This window comes from Tubulanus polymorphus, chromosome 3 (assembly GCF_964204645.1).
Source record: "Tubulanus polymorphus chromosome 3, tnTubPoly1.2, whole genome shotgun sequence".
Taxonomy (NCBI): Eukaryota; Metazoa; Nemertea; class Palaeonemertea; order Tubulaniformes; family Tubulanidae; genus Tubulanus; species Tubulanus polymorphus.
Window position 1 is genome coordinate 25153178 of NC_134027.1, and position 21116 is coordinate 25174293.

General features: G+C 38.6%; 1 protein-coding gene across 1 annotated transcript; it reads left to right on the top strand.

The window, feature by feature from the left end:
- Positions 1 to 12836: 12836 nt before the first annotated feature.
- On the top strand, positions 12837 to 21100 carry LOC141901523 (uncharacterized). Its single transcript, XM_074788825.1, has 9 exons — positions 12837 to 12929; positions 13990 to 15198; positions 15654 to 15877; positions 16900 to 17059; positions 17308 to 17412; positions 17906 to 18450; positions 18805 to 19096; positions 19629 to 19792; positions 20308 to 21100. Exons 2-9 carry the CDS (start codon positions 14725 to 14727, stop codon positions 20459 to 20461), a joined length of 2118 nt encoding a protein of 705 aa, XP_074644926.1. The 5' UTR covers positions 12837 to 12929; positions 13990 to 14724; the 3' UTR covers positions 20462 to 21100.
- The last annotated feature ends 16 nt before the right edge of the window (positions 21101 to 21116 follow it).

A 21116-nucleotide genomic window follows, 5' to 3' on the forward strand; every position in this document is an offset into this window, starting at 1 on the left:
AACTTGCATGATGATTCCTCGTTTAAGATATTATTGTCGTGTGAATAGAACGATGTGCATTTTCATCATTCGTGTTGAAACATTTTAGTTGTAAATTTCTATAGCAACAATTCCACTGCGGTGCTTTTCAGTGGTTCATAAAATACTGATTTAATTAGCAGGAGCATAGAATAGAAGGAGCAGTTTCTTGATAGGCTAACTCGAGGATACAGTGCTAATTGGTCAATTGTCCTAGCTTTGTTTTGATTATCAGTTTAACCGCATCTGTGTGGGGCCTGTAATATCTGGACAAGAAGAATTTCTGATCTTTATATAGAGTTGTATATATATCTACTATCAAGTTGAATAATACAAATTAAAAAGTTGCCATAGCTTCGTCAGTCAAACCATATTTATATGAAGATACTATATGAAGAAAAACCTTTATAATAGTTTGCAGGGTTTGATCAAAGGAATAAATGCCACTTGACCTTGGGGCAAGCATATGTAATATCAATTGCCCCCTCAAAAATCAACTCGCCCTACATGAGTAGTCCGATTGAGACACAATCATCCCTTGCATCGAGTGGGATAAAAGCTTTGAGTTATAGAATTACACAAGCCCGGTGGACGAGTGATTGTGATAACCTTCATGCCCTAATGAAAATATACTTGTCCAGGGCAATTGGACTAGTGCTTAAATCAGACCCTGCTTTGTTTCAAATGTAACATTTGTGAAATAAGCTAGTTGATAATTAAAGAAATCTCTCAGACGAGGAAAATTTTGGCAATGTTTTTAGTTTTCTCGTAATAACTAAGATTAATTAGTTTACCTTACGCTTTCCAGAGTGAGTGAATTTGTAGTTTTTATGTTGAACTGTTTTTTAAATAACTCATTTAGCGTGGTATAATTGTTGTGTAAGAATAAAATGATATATAGGTTTCGTCATTCATACTGTGGTGCTCATCAATGGTTCATAAAATACTATTTTCATTAAGGCCCTTATGGAAAATAGAATAGCAAAATAGAGGAGCAGTCTCTTGATCAATGAGGATGAACAGTAATAATCAGTAGATTATGCTAGCTATGGATTCTAAAACCATGGTTTAACAATGTCTGAAATATCTGCACAAGAAGCATCTCAAAAAGTTAGTTATTGAATCTTAACTTAATTGTAGCAAAGCCATTAGTTATTAGTAATTGCCCTAGCTCTATTCAAATTGGCAGTTGAACAATATTTATATACTCGATTTATATACTCTTGCTGAATGCATAGAAGAGAATACCTCCAAAATACTTTGCATTAAATGTAACATTTGAGAAAATAACCAATTTGATAATGTCTTGAAACCTCTTAAAGACAAGACAAAGGTGGCAAAACTAGTTATCTTGTAAAATAATGTTAATGAAAATTAAATCAAAGACTGTTTATTTAATCTAATCTTTAGCTTTCCAGATTGAATTTGTGGTTTTATCTCCGGTTATGATGTTTCTATGTTTGAGACTTTTTTGAAATACAGGTCACGTTTTTGTAAATGACTGGGGCACTTCCTCCGGTACATGGATACCTGTCATTTATGTTGTTGTGGAGATAAAATGACATGTTCATGTCAATTGTTCATAAAACATTGATTTATTAAGGTCCTACCGGATAAAGTTGAGCTTTTTGTTGATAAATGAGATGTCCTCAATCGATGTCATTTGAAAAGTTGACGTGATGGATTCATATTTCATGAAATATAACAAAGTGTCGGTTATATTGACCTCATGAATTGTCAATTCATAATCTTAGACTAGTCCAATTTTCTGTGTTTTATGGATAAAAGTTTATAATTCTTGTATATTGTATTTGTGTATTTTTGTTATTTTCCTATTGATGCAAATTGTATAAATCAGCTGTAGTGGAAATGTATCGTAGATAAAGACTTCTAAATACCTTACATGTAACTTTGTTTTAAGTTAGTACAATTTCATACATAGTAATGGAAATAAAATTACTATTAAAATTTGAGAAAATAAGCTAAAAGTTAATAGTTTGATATGTGAGAATAAAATGATGTAAGAATGTAAATCAGATTGATTACTTAATCTTACGCTTTCCAGAGTATTTGGCCAGGTTTATCTTTGGTTTTAGTGCGGGAGCCATGGACTCACGGTTTAAGAGTCCATGGTAGTGGGCCATAGAGGTTTCTGTTTTATAGTATATGGTTGGACCATGGGCGTATAAACTCTCGTTTATAGTTTATACGCGTATGGTGGTTGGACTAGTTGCTTTTGAAAGTCCGCGGTTGAGGAGCTTACATTATAATTCCTCGAGCACAAACCTGGCATTTTGTATAGTTGTTGTATGAGAATAAATATGATTGATTTTGAAATTTGTCATTCGTTTAGTTAAGCAACAAGTGTTACTAAAACGAAGCACTACTAAAAACAAAGACTATATGCACCCGAGAAAACCGACCAGGCAATTTACGTTTCCGGAAGGGGTGGTACAGCGCCCCAAGTGATGATTTCGAGTATCTTTGGACTTCTTTTTAGTCATGCATAGTTCTAATACCCCAAAGTGCATAGGTCTTCGTTTTAGTAGCGCATAGTTTTTAGTAACACCCCCATTTCACTGCTATAAAATTAAGTGAATTGCTATTCATGGCCGGCCCGTGAATCATTTTCACGAACCCCAGGGCCACCTTCGGTTATCTGAGTTAGTCGACTTTAGTCGAACTAAACGAAACCGAATCTCCGTTAGTCAGAACTATATTCCGGAAATAGTTCGAAAATCAAGCGCATTCGGTTATTAGTTCAGACCACTAGTCGACTAGATACGAAAACCGAATTTGGCCCAAAACCGACATATCTGGTCAATCTATAGACTGCGCATGAGTGGTCGTGGCAGGATTATTCCTGCTCGCATTGAGCATGAACCATACCGGAGACCGGGGTCAACTAAAATGATATCGAGATACCGCAGAGATGCCACGACCACAATTTGGGTTCACCTTTAACTCGTGTTAATTCTGAGAGGAAACTGATGGCTCATTCATGATTAGGAGAATTTAGAAAATGTTCTGAAAATATAAATATATGAAATATATAAAACATCCAACAGCTCGTGGCCGTCCAATTCTGCAATAGTCATACAACTCATCTTCCTATCTTCGGTCCAGTGCCGCGTAGCCTTTTCCATGTGACAAACTCCGATCGGAGCGCTTTTGAAGGGTATCGTTAATGAAAAATCAATTGTTTGCCCTATTGTAAAGTTCAGTAACAGCATGGTTGATTCGGTCCAGTGAAATTGCTGAACAGATTGCCCCGGTGACGTCATCATAAAGAGGAAACCGTACATCGTGCGAAGCCTACATCATTACCATAGTTAAAACAACTTTGATTCCCTCAATAAACTACGTACAAAGCCTGTTATGCTGAAGAATAATTCGAAGCCAAGCATACATCTTGTAAATGGTAAGTTTTGCACCCATGGCTTCTGTCGCCTTGCTAAGCCGTAATGTGGTCAAACACAGGTATACCAGACCCTCGAAGTTCGTAGATGCCCTGATTATCTTTTTTGATGTATGAAATATGGCATTGGTGGGCCAGTTGATCTAACACTGGTTGCTTAACAGATTAGATTAAGATTAAGATTTAAATTTATTGCTCCAGAAAATTGTACATTTTTTGCGAGCACAGGATACATACAAAATAAACAGTTTGCAGTTATAAAATAACAGTTGCTAGTCATACAATAACTAGTTATATTTACAATTGAAAAGTTATTTTGAAAAGTTCGTGTATACCAGGAACAGCGATGAGGTGAGGCTAGATAAGGCTATGTGCCTTTTTTATAAAAACTGCAAGATTCCTTAGGACGTTTGGGTTTTCTGACGTAAAAAGGTTCATAAATTTTCTTATATTGGGAAACGTTACTATTTGTTGCGGTATGTACCGACTTCTTAAACTTTCGAAAAAAGTACACTCCATTATAAAATGGTATTCGTCGCCGATTTGCCCTAGGTTACATTTGGTACAAAGTCGTTCATTTCGGGGGATATTTTCATATCTTCTTGTTTCAATCGGTAGATTATGATTAGAGCAACGAAACCGTATTACATTTGTCCTGAGGTCAAATGGTAGTGCTAATGAACATACTTCCCGCCCCCAATTCGGCTTAATAATTCTATAGGTATCTAGTTTTGTTGAAGCTGCGATAGTCTGGTGCCATTTCTGTTTGAATTGATCTTGTAAACATAATTTAACAGTTTCTGATAAATACCGGATATTCGGGAAAGATTGTTCGTACCAAATGTAACCTAGACCACAGTTTTCTAAGATAGACTGAATACAAGTGATCCATTTACTGGTCTTACCATTTACATGATTTTTTATTAGGATACGATACATTTTACTAGAATGAGTGTTGCTCTCTGTGATCAGATGTCCCCAAAACTTAACCATTCTGACTTTTATTTGTATTTCAAAAGGAAAACGACCTAATTCTCCATAAACCATAGCATTTGGAGTTGCACGTTTCAATTTCAATAAGTATTTGCAGAACATTAGGTGTATTTTCTCGATTGCATCTAAGTTCGAGAAACCCCATATTTCACTACCAAAGGTAAGGATCGATCCCACCATTGCATCAAAAATTTTAAATGCAATGTCTATAGTTAGGGAGTATTGCTGTACTTTTTTAAGAACAAAAATAGTGCTTTTTTTGCTTGGTCACAGATATCTGTTTTGCATTTAGCGAAATTTCCAGTATAATTAAAGTGTCCTCCCAAATATCTAAAGTCAGATACTGTATCCAAGGCTACCCCCCTGATATAGAAAATGGGCTGTCTGTTAGATCGTCTTTTTTCGAAAACTATGGCTTTTGTTTTTTCGACATTGATTACTATCTGCCATGTTTGGCAGTAATCCACAACATGGTCAAGTATATTTTGCAGTTTGGAAGCATTGTCAGATAATAATAAAGTATCGTCGGCATATAAAAGTATTAATATGTTAAACCAGAAATCATCCAGCTGGAAATCTAATCCTTGACACCCTTTCTCGTATAAGAAAGACTCGAGGTCATTGACAAATATGGAGAAAAGCACTGGTGACAGATTTTCCCCTTGACGTAACCCAATTTGACTATCTATGCTTTCTGATAATCGATCGTTTACCGTGACCTTAGATTTAATATGTTGATACATGTTATGAATCACTCGGAGGATATTTCCTGTAATTCCCGTTAAAATTAATTTATGCCACAGTGCTTTTCTCCATATTGTATCGAATGCTTTTTGGTAATCAATAGATATACAGTAAAGCTTCCGCTTATTACTAGTCAGAATATCTATAAGGGAATGCAATGTGAAAATATGGTCCATGATACTACGATTTTTTCGAAATCCAGCTTGATTTTCATTCAGTAATTGGTTATCCATCAAAAACTCCTCTAAACGTTTATTAATCAGGCTCGTAAACAATTTGCTCATACAGCTTAATAGAGTAATTCCTCTGTAGTTATCCGGATTGGAAGGGTCTCCCTTATTCTTAAAGATTGGAGTGATAATACCTACAGCCCACTCTTCCGGAATGCAGCCAGTTTTCAAAATATTGTTAAACAACAAAACGATGATTTCATTTTCTGCAGTTTTGAGGAATTCGTTTAAAATTTCGTCGTTTCCAGGGGCTTTATTATTTTTGAGGCATTTTATACATTTAGATATTTCTCCCTCAGTGATTAGCCTATTAAGTGCATCATCATTGTGGTCATGAAGGAAGTCATTCACATTGAAAAAATTACGATTATCATTTTCTGCACTACGGTTTTGGTTAATGACGGAAAAGTGGTCAAATAAATCATCTAGCGACGCTTTACATTCATTTGGTTTTTCCTTTCGGAAATATTTCCAAAAAGCTTTTGGATCGTCTTTTGCTAACTTTCCTATTTGGTCATTGTGCAATTTAACTTTCTTTTGTTTTGATATCTTTATCGATGTTTTATACCTCTTATACGCCGAATTCAGATTAGTTCTATTTTGGACGGATCGATATCTTTTATAATTTCTTTTCGCTTTCCTATAAATTCTACGGTCTCGTTTCACTTTATAGTCATGTAACAAAGTTTTTGGTTTGTCAAAGTTAACCCGGCTTCGGCCCATTGTGGCCCCTGCCGCCTTATTTAAAATGTCGCATATACGCTTATTCGCACAGGCGCTGTCTATTATATCATTTTGAAGTTCGATATTTATTTTATTCAATTCGGTTTGGTTGATTGCCTCTCTAAAAACATCGCTTCGACCACTAACAATATGACGTCACCTGCACGCGAATTCCATAGAAAGTCATAATTCGGATACTTGGTCAACCTGAACAATGGTTTTTCCCCTCATAACCAACTTATTTCTAAATTCATCTGCAATTTGGTTAAACTTAAATGTTCCTTTTGTTCCCCTTTTCTCGCCCTCCTTGTTTTGTTATAATTTAATTTACTCAATTACTGTCACTCTCTCAACTTTGAATCACTTTTGTTTTAGTTAATTACACCTTAGCTGAATTCGCTCTTAATTACTTTATCTATTCAACTTAATTATGTCTCTATGTTCTGGTATATATATAAATATTTCTACTTCTTGTTGATTCAATATTCCTGAAGATGACTATTAGGTTTAAGTCGATCAACGTCGAATGAATAAAAACACATCAGCTATACAGGAAACATTTTTCGGACTTAATTTTTCGATTTATCAGTGTGGGATTCTCAACTATATCCATAGGAAGTCACAGGAGCTAAAAGTGATTTGATGTAGAAAATATTCTCAAATCCACAGATAATGAAGTTGATGTTGTTGATGATCATATCGGGTTTGCTGGTTACCAGTGAGAATAAAAGCGCAGCAGAACCAAATATTTCTGGAAACAGGGGTACATATATATATTCCATGAATTTCTAAAAAAAAATTCAATAAAAAGCGCGTAAAAAAATTCATGTCGAAAATGGTAAAATGGCAAAAGTTATAAGATCGCCTGTCACAAATTATAAATTTGTATAATTTCAGATTTTGAGGATGAAAACCCGGGCGCACTTGGTCCCGATTCAACTTCAGAACTGGGAGTGTTCGCAGAAAACTCGGTCACGATTTCCGCAACTCGAAAACAATCCCGAAAAAGGTATTTTTGGTTTACAACAGCGAGTTTTTATTCTGTTTTACAAGTTCAATAAAAACGGCCTTTTGTCTATTAACAGAAATTCAGATTGAAAAGAGAGGAGTCGATAAGAATGGGTGTTGGTGAAGGGGACATATCGGTTTATGAGTACTGACAAAAGTTGTTGCCAGAAAACTATGGGAAGGTGTTGTTTATAGCGTTTATTTTCTGATTCTTGAAACAATTAATTTTCAAGTCGAATAGAAGCAATAACATGCAGTCAACAAACCCGCTTAATTCGGATTTTGGTCTATAGAATATATTATATTCAGAAAATATTTGCAATGCATTTTTTCGGCGATATACAAAATGATTTTTAATCCGGATTTCTCGTAAACCGGATGAATTTTGTTGGTCCCAAATGATCCGAATTAAGCGGATTCTACGGTATAATGTAATGTACAAAACCTCATTTCTAGTTGAGCTTTTTCAATTTTTGAGCCCACTTGAAGGAGGGAGACCCAGCGTTGAGTTCACTTTCGGTTTGTCGTCTGTGAAGTTTTCGACACGCTTTGTTTGATTGCCTTTCTATCAATTGATTGATACAAACTATAGGGACATATCATCAGCCAAATAAAGACTGGCTTGATCAGAATCAAAATGGCCGGTCTGTATGTATAATCAGCAAGTGATTGAGCCCAAAGTTCATTAGAGGTGTACCCTTAAGAGCGCCCAAAAGATCGATAAAGGAGTGGCCAAAAGATCGCTAGAGGTGTGCCCATAAGATCGCTTACGTGATCACTATTATCAATAACCAAACTTGTCAATCAGTAATTGATACAATCTGGCAGTTTGGCGATACTCCCAGACCGGGTAGAAATGTCAGTGAATACCAGCGATTATTTTGTAATTAATTAATTCTTAGGCCTTTTGACACAGAGAGACTCAGAAAGTTATTCTGATTCTATATCTCTCTGTGACGACATCACGATTTACATACACAGGAATCTCACTCTTTTTTCATCCGCTGATATTCACAATTCCCTCGAAGCTTATAAAAGGGCGAAACACAACAGACATTTGTTTTGTAAAAATATCTTGGGCGGTGTAATAGACCGAAGGATTTTCGGCAGGAGACGATGCTGATAAGCATACATTGTTTTAACCATCTCTTGCTATACGCAATAGTCGTCAAAGGCGATGATAGTTTAACATTTCACTGCGTTTGCCTTGAGCGCGACTGATGGAACTGTTCGATCGTTTACCAGCAGATTTCAAAAGCAATCATTCGAAAAACGCACGTGACATGAGGGTTCGATGAAACAATAATAAACATAAAAAGATGTACTTGTTTATTGCGGGTGGGCGCATTTTAATTTCAATATTTAAAAAAAACGTTTCTAGTAAGCTAAGTAATCTATAGACTTGAGGCGGGAGGGCGCATTTTGTTTCCATGGATGTTTGTTGGTTTATTTTCTAATGCGGACGGTATTTGGAAGGAGGAACAAGATCCGCCTACATGTATCATTTTTGACCTCGTTGGCCTAATAAACTCGTTAGAAATGTATTTATTTAACAGATGCGAATGTTTTATTTATTCGGGATATTCAGGTACATACATATTCAATATCAGTGAAAAAACTAAATCTCCTGAATAAACATATATTCAGGTATGTATCATAATGGTGCGGTTTCTGAAATTTTTCTCAATTTCCGGAATCATTTAAAAATTTCCGGAAAAATCTAAGGAGGGGTCTTACAATTTAAACAAATAATTCCAAAATTTTCCGGAAAATTCTAGAAATCTCATTATCGCAGAGGGGGGGGGTCACTTGAAATTCCGGGAAATACATTCCGGATTATTCTGGAAATTTCCGGAAATCTCATTCCAAAAATTGTTGTGTTTAAACAAATTGTTTTTTTGCTGGGTTTTTTTTGGGGGGTTAGGGTTTAGTGTTTAAGGGGTTAGGGTTTAGTGTTTAGAGGGCTAGGTTTTAAAGGGTTTGGGTTTAGGGGGTTAGGGGGTTAGGTTTTAGAGGTTTAGGTTTGAGGGTTAGTTTTAAGAGGGTTAGGGTTTAGGGGGTTAGGGTTTAGTGTTTAGAGGGTTAGGTTTTAGAGGGTTAGGGTTTATGGGTTTAGGGGGGGGGGTTAGTGTTTAGTGTTTAGAGGGTAAGGGTTTAGTGTTTAGAGGGTTAGGGTTTAGTTTTTAGAGGGTTAGGGTTTAGGCGTTAGTGTTTAGGGGGTTAGTGTTTAGTGTTTAGAGGGTAAGGGTTTTAGTGTTTTGAGGGTTCAGGGTTTAGAAAGTTAGGTTTTAGAGGGTTAGTGCTACTGTTTCCTACCATTTTATACGTACTATTCGTCTCAAAATCGTTTGAAATGTCCTGAGAAGCTCCAAGATATGTACAAAAATGCTTCCATCGATTTGTCATACATTTAGGGAAAAGCTGTGATGATTTCAAAAAAGAACACAGTTCTAAATAAAACGTTAATAAAACGCCATTTTATTAATTAACATTCACACAAAACTTTGTGTTAAAACTTTGTTATGGTATCCAGGTGACCCATTAATTCTGGAACCGTCCGGAAATTTCTGGAAAAATAATTCTGATTTTCCGGAATTCCGCGGTACCCCTCCCCCCCTCCGTGCCGTTACGCGATCAGCTTTCTGGAAAGATCCGGAAATTTCTGGCAAAACCATTCTATTTTATTCTGGAACGTCCGGAAATTTCTGGAAAAATAATTCTGATTTTCCGGAATTCCGCGGTAAATCCGTGCCGTTACGCGATGAGCTTTCTGGAAAGATCCGGAAATTTCTGGAAAAGCGATTCTATTTTATTCTGGAATGATCCGGAAATAGTCAGAAAAACGATAGTAAAGTATGAACAATGTCAGAAATCTCGTATGTATCTATGACAGATATTAGCAAACGCATTTTTCAAAGTTTCCCGAAATGAAAATCAACACCATTAAAGTATTTGCCATTTAAAAGGGATTTTTGAGGAATAAAAGAGTCGTAGGGACCCTGTATAAGACACCGAGGAGTTAAAGAACTGTTCAAGTTACCCTTAAAAGTTTCAACGTGCAACCAATAATCAACCTGTGTAGGAAATGTCATTAATGTTAGATGTTAAAATACAAGAAAGCATTTTACGGCCAACCCTAATAGAGTTCATATCAACTGTTGGAACTTGCATGATATGAACTACTGCTGGCAACTACTGGTAACCCTTTTGGGCCGACAGAGAATACTCAATTCTTAAATTCAGCTTCATTTCATCATCCGTATTTTCAACGTACCGTATTCAGAATTTGTTGATGTTTGTCATTATTACCTTTTTGACCCAAAAGAGAAATGAGGTTGATTTGTTATTCGGGGTATTTAGATTAATACTAGATTTTTAGAAAATGAATATTTCAACTGGGGATTGAAACTGCTTAAAAATATTCAATTCTAAAAGCCGCTTACGATCAACGGACCAACTGACTGTATATAACTGATCAATTTTTATGGGTTGATAATTGTTCTGAAGCTGATCACAAACTCATCAGGTAAGTGCATGGGCTACGAGTGAGGTAAGAAAATTCGTTATCCATCGAATCAAAGTTCTACAATAAAAAGTAAAGAACAGAAGCTGCCGATTTTAAATTGTTTCCCGACTTTTTTCTAAATGCTTTGAAAATTTCCAATGAATGAGTCTAAAGTGTATAAAATGTGTTTGACATGAACAGTGCTGACCACTGTACATAAAACTGACTAGGGAAACGCGGTGAAATGTGACAGTAACCGCGATCATACGGAGACCATTTGGTGCGGGTCACACTGGCCCTCCCCAGACCCGGGTCAAATTAGGCCAATGGTTTATTATTGAGCGTGTTCATGCGCAAATCACTCAGTCAAAAATGAAGCGGCAAGATGAGATGATGATTTAGGAGGTGAGGTGAATAGTTCGCGTCGTCACTAATTGCCATTCACACACAATCATTTCACCCTTGCTAAAATTTGGGATATGGCCTGGTTCGATGTTTTTGGTACGGACCTAATTAGCACCGGTCTGAACGATTGATCCATCACTGGCTTCATCTGGCACGGGCCTAATTTGGGTAAATTACTGGGACATAACTAAAGGATTAAATCGACAATTATAGTATAACTATCATAGTGTAATAGTTACTCAATAACCATTAAACATTTCTAATTCACTTTCAGAATGTTTACTAAAACTCTGTTCATCGCGTTGGCCTTGTTTATGGTCGCAGGAGCTGCCGCGGCTACTGAAGGTATTTTTCTCGGTTTATAACAGCCGTTTCCAACAAAGTTTTTATTCCACAAACATAAATCAAAGTGGCGTTTTATCTTTTTACAGAAATTCGGATTGGAAAGCGAGGACTTTCGTGTATTTGTAATGGGAAATCTGGTACATATTGGGTCATGAGTTTAAACCCGAAATGTTGTTCTTCAATTTTGGGACAATGTTGTCCTAATTAAGATTTCTGTTTCTGATATTTCGATAATAGTAATATTTCGAATAAAAAAACAGATACAATATCTCTTTTCTAGTTTTCAGCTGTTTTTTGTTTAAGCATTGGCCCAGGGCAGAATGCATTCACTTTCAGTTCGTCGCCCAGTTTTCTTGTAAAGTTTCAACACGCTTTGGCGGATTTCGTGAACACCAATCTACCGGCGTCCCTTGACACCAGCCCAACAACTGAGTAGATCAGATCTAAGTTAACCGATTTGCAGCCAATTGACTGTCCATATATATAATGTTCGCATGAATTAGTAGGTACATTTCTGCGTGGTGGTGGGCTCTGAGTGTCAAGACCGCCGCCGGACTAAAAGCGGACTTTAGAAAACGACATAGTTTTTCGATCCCAATTTACAAATGATTTCCGAAATCATTCGTAGGCATTACAAAAACATCCATTTGGATCGCTATTTCTCAGCCAGAGATGGCTAGTCACGGCCAATCCTTCTTCCGTGGTCTAGTTCCGATCGGATACCCAACGCTGATGATTCAAAAGAAGCCTACTTTTTTAATGAGTGGTAAACTACAATCCTGGAAGTGTTAGTGTTTCCACAGTAATCTCCGTCCTCGAGTGTATTGGTGCCTCTGAATATTGTACAATCAATAGCAATCGCCAAAATTCTATACTTCGGACTAACTGCGATAGTATTCGCGAGGGCGAAACCACTACTTATCGATTCTTTAGTCCGGGTCGTCAGCCGTGTTTGACCTGGTCTGAGTCAGGCATTCCGTAATTAATGACGTCATCAACTCTGAGCTGTGCGAAATAACCAGTGTCGAGGAAAAGTCAGAAATTCGTCTGAAAAAAGTACAAATATGCCTGAAAATAGAAGGATACGACGTTAGAATATTATAAAACGTGTCACTTAACAGTGTATAAGTGTTGGCCATTGAATGCAGTACATTTGAATTGAATATTGCACCGGATTCGAACTAAAAATCAGCGTTAAATGCAGAACCTGCCGTATTTCAAGTCAAATGACAATCAAGATTTATTCGACAAGTATTGCGGCCTTCGTCAGTCAGGAACACTTTCCAAAAACGGCTTATTCTGCCAATTTCGGCGTTTTCCGCCAATAACGGCAGAATCAGCCGTTTATGGATCACTCAGTTTTGAAACTTTTACAGTCGTTTATGGCTTAATCAGCCAGTTTCAGCTCACTAAGTTTCGAGTTTTGCTTCAAAGTTTTTTGCGCACTTCCGGTCAAATTAGCGCATGTTGCCGATTACGTCATAATCTCGAGCAGACGATAAGCTTTCATATGACGCTAGGATGGAAATTTTTGAGCTAGGTAAAGTGGTCAAATTCACGTTTTTCTAAATGATTACGTCATATGCAGCCCAAAAACTCCGGGAAAACTCTCAAAACTACTACAGCATGAAACAAGTTTATTAATCATGATTTTTGTTAAAAATAAATTTGGGAACTAGTTTTAAAAACTATTATAAAGTTTTCAATTAAACGTTGCCATGGGTACACATAAAAACATTCGCCATTTCTGGCGTATTCCGCCGTTTTTGGCGTAGTTAGTTTTATAATCATAAACTATTAAGCCATTATTGGCAGTCCACTTGTTATATATGAGGATTCCCCCACCCGCTTAGACGTTTTCCCTAGTGTCTACAGGGTACTTTTTTTCGGAATAAAATAATTAATTTGCTGAGGTGAACGGATGTGTAAATATTATATGTTAAAAATAAAAATAAAATAATTATTATAATTATCATTCTCATAAGACAAATCAATCATGGATGTATAAACTAGTGTATCAAAAATCTAGTTTTAAGTTTTGCCCATGGTCTTATCTTGCCTAATAAAGCATAGAATGGTTGAGTGAATAAAGAATATTGGACTGCATATGATGTTGGTTGATTGAAGGTAATTATAACATCCTCGATGCCTCCCAGCTATTTGGACTTGTGATGGGTAGTGATTGAATGAATTGGTGGCCGATGACGTTACAACACTCAGAATCAATACAGCTGTATCTAGATTCATTTCAAAATAAAACAAACATTTTCGAAACAATTTGGGATACATGTATGTATATATTTATTACATAGAATACAGGTATAAAGAAAGAACAGAATTCAAATACATTTGCCATCGGAAACCCGTACATTTATATTTAATTCTTTCTTGAAGCCTGGAATGGATCAATGAGATTAATTTTTCGGCGCAAATATACAAATGTATGCCAGCAGAAAAGCGATGATGTCATAATAGGGACTCCCATCGAACTAAGCACTATAAATAGCACCTGTAAAACTATCTAAGCTAAAACGCCGTTTCTGGCGATGTAGTTTTAAAAACTGTAACAGCTGAAAACGGCGGAAATGGCGTTTTTTAAGAACAAGCCAAAAATGGCAGAAAACGCCGATTTCGGCTAAATTGGCAGAAGCAGTTTAAAACTGAGTAATCCATAAATGGCTGATTCCGCCGTTATTGGCGGAAAACGCCGAAATTGGCAGAATAAGCCGTTTTTGGAAAGTGTTCCTGACTGTTCGTTAAAAGTCATCACAGTGTCCGAAGTATTATTATTTATTATCCTGAGTAGAAATAGAACTGATTGATAACCATATTGGAGTAATATTGATAGGCCTATGTATTTGATGTACCAAGGCAAGTTGTCGTTACGGTTACCTACAACGTCGTTTGGGGAACAACGGCTAGGTACTAGACTAAAGGCGAAAAAGACTGAAGTTGCCCTAACATTTTGTATGCTGAAGTTGTCCTGACATTCTGCTACAGTGCTTGTAGGCTCCGCTCAGACAGATCAAACAGATCACTTGAAGAGTGCCCAAAAGATCGTTAGGGCAGTAGGGCCTACCCAAACGATAGCTACAATAGTGTGCGAAAGGTAGCTAGAGAAAAGCCCAAAAGATCGCTAGGGGAGTGCCCACAAATATGTCCCTGTGAACTAAAAGACCGATCAGTGAAGCTTACGTAATCGTGATGTGAGAAACTCTTCGAAGAGTTGAAGGGTAGGAGTGATATCCGAGTTGGATGGGTCGGAGAGATACTACGACAAAACGCGGCCTCTCAATCGAACGTTTATCTCGTCGGAGGTCGTCTCCGGCTGGAGTATGGATCGTATGGATATGACTGTAAGAGAGATTGTAAGCGGCGTTCTATCATGGTTCGGTCGTCTCACCGTCCGAGACGTCACCGTATTCGCGTTCTGCGTAATCATCCTCTATCTGTGCGGCGCCAACGAGCGGTACGCGTTCGTTCCGCGATGGCGCGTAGACGCCGACGTCGATATGTTCGCTAATCGTCGATACCCGTCGGTCGCCGAGACGCTTCCGCCGCCGATCGTCACCGATTTAGAAAGCGACGGCTCGAACGAAGTCGTCGTCGTTACGAACGAGTTTCGATTGCGAATTTACGCGACCGTCGACGACGACGATCGGTCGACGTACGTTTTACCGGAACCGCGGATTAAAACGGACATCCAGCTGCCGCTTAACGTGTCCGAGGACGGGCGCGTCAGTCGGCCGGTAGCTATGGCGACCGGGTATCTGTTGAAGGAAGATGCGGATGTGCCGATTTTTAAACAGGTAATCGTAAAACGGTTCTCGAGACCGATGGCAGTCTACATTAAAAAATCATCTCATTAATTAGGCTCCATTTTTTATCTAACCTTTAATAGCGGTAGCACCGGGGGTGGGACACCGAACTTTTTCATCAATTGGTTTTTAGGGAACCATTTTTTGGGAAGGTCGAACGAACAGCGACCTACAACTAAAATCTGCAATATTTTCTCACTTGCATCTCCGACATTATTAGCAGTGGATAATGTAGTTTCCTCTAATGAAAAATGAATGATGAATGAATCGTAACATTCAGAACCTAGAAATTTCTCTGAATCACTTGGCAAATCAGGAAAAACTTGGGGGCATTTGAAAATGGGCGAACAGTGGCCGCCCTGTTTATGGAATTAGAACCAGCAAACTAGAAACAGTCATTACTACTGTAATAGTAAACAATGATTATATATTATTGTAATTTATAGGTAATCGCTATTGTAACCGATGACTGGAATGTGTTATGTTATAATCATAAGCTGCGTCTGCTGTGGAGAACTCAGTTAATGGATGTCGGTCAATCTCGCGATAATTACTACATTAAATCCATGCAGATCGTCGTCGCTTCGATTAAACTACTGAAGAAAGACGAAGGGTTAATTCTGGTCGGCGGAAGTTTCGCTCATAAGATACATCAACATGCCGGCGGACAGTGAGTTATTAGTGTGATTACTGATTAATGTCTATTTCAACCTGACTTGAGAGCATTCCAGGTGGCCTAGCTCACTCAGTTTTGGTAGTACATACCTGATAAAGGTCTTAGTAAGACCAGAAAGGACTGGCAGTGGACCTAAATCAAAATTTTTTAATCCATTTGAAACTGTATTGAAGGATATCCAAAAAGTCTTCACTGAAAGGGGTTCATGAGAGAAAAGAGACTCCATGATTTGAAAGTTCAACAATGTCTCCATGCCTACCAACTGAAGTTTGGTATATAGGCATGGAAACATATTGTTAAACTTTCAAATCATGGAATCACTTCTCTTCATTTAACCCCTTTCAGTGAAGACTTTTTGGATATCCTTCAATACAGTTTCAAATGGATTAAAAAATGATGATTTAGGTCGACTGCTTGTCCTTTCTGGTCCCATTAAGACCATTATCAGGTATGTACTACCAAAAATGAGCGCGCTAGGCCATCCAAAATGCTCTCAAGTCAGGTTGAAATAGACATTAGACTGTTTTTTATTGAGAGGAGTGGGAAAGCCACAGAGAGTCGAGGGGGAGAGAGGAGAGAAGAGTGGGAGTGAGGGAAGTGAGCTCGAAGGGTGGGAGTGGAGAGAAGAGAGACATAAGGAGATAGTAGTTGGAGGGTGCTTTAAGTGAGTGGAAGAGAGGTAGAGGAGGGAAAGAGAGGGAAAGAATGAGGTAGGTAGAGTGGGAGTTAGAGATAGAGAGGTAGGCCGAGAGGAGGGAGAGAGTAGAAAAGAGAGGGTAGTAGCGGAGAAGAGATGGTTGGAAAGAGGAAGAGGAGGGAGTGAGAGAGAGAGAGAGGGAGAGAAAGGTGAACAGAGAGGGAAGGGGGATTACCGGTATTTTTTGTAAATCTTAATATTTCTTAAATAAACTCATAAACGTTAAGCTATACGTCCCGACCAATTTTAACGTTGAGCTACTTAGCTGAGGCCACTGAACCGACCGCCGATAATCATGGTGTATGATATTAATTTCTAGATTATTTGGTGATGATGGACTGAATCAGCAGAAAGAAACTCATCACAATGACGACGATAGTTTGACGCATTTCACTACGTTTGCCTTGAGCGCGACTGATGGTACAGTTCGATGGCATCATTTACCGGCAGATTTCAAACAAACACAATCATTCGAAAAGGTAGGTCTACTGTTTATAGTAGAGTGCCAGGAGAGAATTCGGGAATCGGGTAGAGACCAATTAAAACCTGCTTTGATTCTCAACACTCGGTATCCAGTAAACTGCTACCGCATTCCCTGATTCTCAATAATAGCAATAGTCCCAACCCTACCAAGTTCCCTGATTCTCAACTCAGTGAAATATTGATAGCAGTCCCAACACTACCCAGTTCCCTAATTGTTAACACTTTTAACGATATTCTTATGAAGGATTTCGAGAATTCACATCATTGGAAATTAGCACTGAAAAGAGGTCACCTTCACAGAGGAGAGAAACCATGGACGGATTACAGATACGATTTTCTCAAATATCTGGTACGTGTTTCTTCACGGAGATAATCATTGTTTCTATTTATAGAAAATTTACCCTGGTTATTCGTCCATCCTTATTCTGTTATCATCAATCTGTACCCTGTACCCCACCACCCTAGACAGACATTCGATGCTGGGTGCTTTATCACTTAAAATCCAATGTTGATTGTTCGCACTTCACGTGTGTTCAGAGTTTCGCCTGAGACATTTTTGATTGAAAATGAACTACAAACAACTAAGACATTTTTATCAGCACAAACTGATCATCTGACATTCATACTTCACACATCTGATATCCTTACTTCACACTGCGATGTTGACCGTCTGAAGGGGTGGTTCCAGGCTGCGGATTGATGCATTGAAGCTGGATTTTTAAAGTAATAACAGTTTTCTGTGTAATAGTTCTTGATTAATCCAAATCGTGAATGAACAGATAAGATACTGCTTTATTTTTCGATGCAATCCATTTTAAAATCGTCACTCTGCTTCAATTCAGCCTCATTCCTGGACGTCGATCGAAGATACGAAATTCACGTTAGGAAATATCAAACGTTCATCGGAGTCGGAGTCGGCTCCGACTGAACCGGAGCCGCAGGAAACGAGCACTCTATCCGGTTTTATCGATCTACAAAACGTGTTTACCGGCGTCGACGCCGGGGATGAGGGCACCACCGGTCGAGCCGTCGATACGAACTGCCTCGTCGTTCACAGCGATCACGGCGTCGAAGTTTTAAACGTCGTCAGCGGGCAACCGATCGCGAAACTGCGTCTGCCAGTCGGACGGCAGACGTACGCCGATATCAGCGGCGACGGAGAAATCGAGGAGATCGCGAAGAAAGTCCGCGCTGCGTCGGCAGCGACGGACGACGGCGTCGGCGCGACCGATTGCGACGCGGTAGTCGGGAAATTCAAACAAGCGAAGACGGTGTTCCAGGTGGCGCTCTGCGACCCGGCCGAATACTCGATGTATAAACTCATGACCGGTAAAGAGAATTTCATCGAGGATCCGTTAACGACGATACCGCCCCTCGTCGTTAAGAGGTAAACTAACAAATCTGCGGTTTAAAGTTAGATTTCTGCGAAACTTTCGAAAAGGTCTCAAGAGTTTATTTGTTTTGGTTGTCCTGAGCTCAGTTCGACGGTTGTGTGGGATTGATTTGACTCCCAGATTGGATTTGACCGCCATCGGGTGCCCCAAGGGCTAGAGCCCATATTTCTATGAATTGCTACTAGTCCTACAGTTTTTATCAGTTCCAGATTAAACTCGGCACCAATGATCTGTGGGCTAGACTCTTCTTTTGATGTTCTATCGGGGTGTAAGACTACAACGATATAGACCCTTTGTCTTGTGGTGGCCACCCGGCAGTGTCTTGATTGTTGTTGTTGTCTTTGCAGGATAGCTAAACAGCCCGGGTTCGTAGGATTGTTACACCATCGTTTAACGGGCGAAGATTCAATTTGGAAACAAAAAGAGAAAGATTTGATATTCGTGACGAGTAACGGCGCGGCGGTGTCGTACGACTCGAAGGGAACCGTTCACTGGATCGCGAAGACTCAATCGAAATGGTCGCACATGTCGCGTATCGCCATCGACGACGCGTTCGGCGACGACTCGACGAAAGATATTTACAGAAACGCATTTAAACCCACGGCGACCGTCCTACCTCTTCAGAAACACGGGCCGACGGTGAGTGAAAGTTGCAGAACGGCTCTAGGCAACCGTTCAATAATAGAGCGATCTTCTATTTGCGTATTAAGTGAAACCAAATGTCAGTTATTCGGGACAATAGTCCAAAAAAGTGAATCACGCAACTGAACACGGGTGCTGTAGTTCGGACCTAGTTCTAAGATGGCCGATAATGATAGATGCGTTAAAACCGAACTATATTGCATTAGATAATAAGCTCCGACCATTTTTAGACTACTTAGAAAATTATGGAAAATTGCACCCCAGTGCAGTGTATTACGGGCATACTACTATAGTGTGCCTGTATTGTAGTGCGGTGTATCATTACTTACTAATATTTACAATGTTTGACAGTTGCTGTCATCTTTCAATGGTGATTTTCACTAACTAATATTTACTCGTATACACCGCACTGCGGGGTAGGTGCATTAGCGGGTAGGTGCATTATACACCACACAGCGGGGTAGGGGCTATATAATTTCCAGTTAATTCTGCCTTGTTAACATTAGTGGTTTTTCGTTCCTATTTATAGAACAGTTTACTGGTGATCGGTTGGGATCAGATGACGTTGATCGATCTCACGTACGGAAATATTCTCGGCGTCCATAAGATTCCGTGCGTTCCGAACTCGAACGCGGTGATCGGCGATTTCGACAATGACGGATGGTCCGACGTTATTCTAGTTTGTCCTTCAGGGTAAGTTTACTCGCGAGAACTAAGGGATAACGGAACCGGGTTCTCATTCATGATGATCTATCGTTTCATATGATTTTCATCGTAATTAGTGTTTAAATGTTAATGATAATAATATATCTTCTTCAATAGCGCGGTTATAAAATCTTAACCACCGCGCTTTAAATTCTAAAACTACATTATAAAAGTGCAAGTTAAAAATTAATCACCACAGGTGTTTTTAAAAAGAAAAGTTTTCGATGTGGATTTGAAGTCTGAGACAAATGGAGACTCTCTTATGCTACGAGGTAGTTCATTCCAAAGATAAGGAGCTGAATTGTAAAATGACCTACTTCCGATACCCTTTTTTGGCGTAGGTTTAACTAAACTTGTGGAATCATTACCAGAACAAAGTGTTTAGCAACGGATCCCTTGTGACCATACTATATCATGTCATAAATTAGTATTGATAATTTGTCATATTGTGTCGGGGTTTTTGAAAATATATATATGATCGATTGTCTTATTGATATTTTCAGTTATTTAGGATTCAGTATAAACCCGAGTACTAACTGGACGTACGCGATACTACTGCGAGTAGCCGTTATATTGACGATAGCTTTATTGAGTTGGTGCTGTACCCCGGATCAGTTTGATGACGATGAAGATGACGACGATGATGATTCGAGATGAAGTCATCACAGTTTCAGGGTTACGGGTTGAAAACTAACGACTCAAGTGTCGTAAAAGTTCCAGTTCCGCAGGATTGTGGGTTAAAACTATGGACTCCAGAGTCACACATATTTTCTGTTGCACAGTTGTGGCTCTGAGGACTCCAGAGACATTCACATTTTTCAGTTCCACAGTTGTATGGGTTAAAACTATGGACCCAGTTCCACAGTTGTGAGTTAGAGTTAACTCAGAGTTAAAGTTAGTTCATTTTCAATGTTTTAACCCAGGGTCAAATCTTAACTCAGAACTGTGGAACTGGACCCTGGACTCTAAAGTCACGTATATTTTCTGTTGCACAGTTGTGGCTCTGAAGACTCCAGAGACATTCATATTTTCAGTTCCACAGTTGTCCCTAATTCTGCCTAGTTCAAAGAAACGACTATAGAACTGAATTCAGCAGCTTTTATTTGACTGTGATCATAGTTTGCCCGTGATACACGTTGAGTGTGTAATACATTCACTAGGGGGCAGCAGCAGCAGCGGGTTTGGATGGTAATTTTATAGTCCACTGATTGTGTATTTAATAAGAATGTATTATTTTTACACCACGTATCACAAGATAAACTGTTATGAGATTTTTATACTCAATAATGCGTCGAATCGAAATAAACTCTTT

Coding starts and splice junctions, on each gene's coding strand:
- LOC141901523 (XM_074788825.1), top strand. CDS start 14,725: ATGGATCGTATGGATATGACTGTAAGAGAGATTGTAAGCGGCGTTCTA. Junction 15,878..16,899: donor CATCAACATGCCGGCGGACA/GTGAGTTATTAG, acceptor ATTAATTTCTAG/ATTATTTGGTGATGATGGAC. Junction 18,451..18,804: donor CCGCCCCTCGTCGTTAAGAG/GTAAACTAACAA, acceptor TTGTCTTTGCAG/GATAGCTAAACAGCCCGGGT.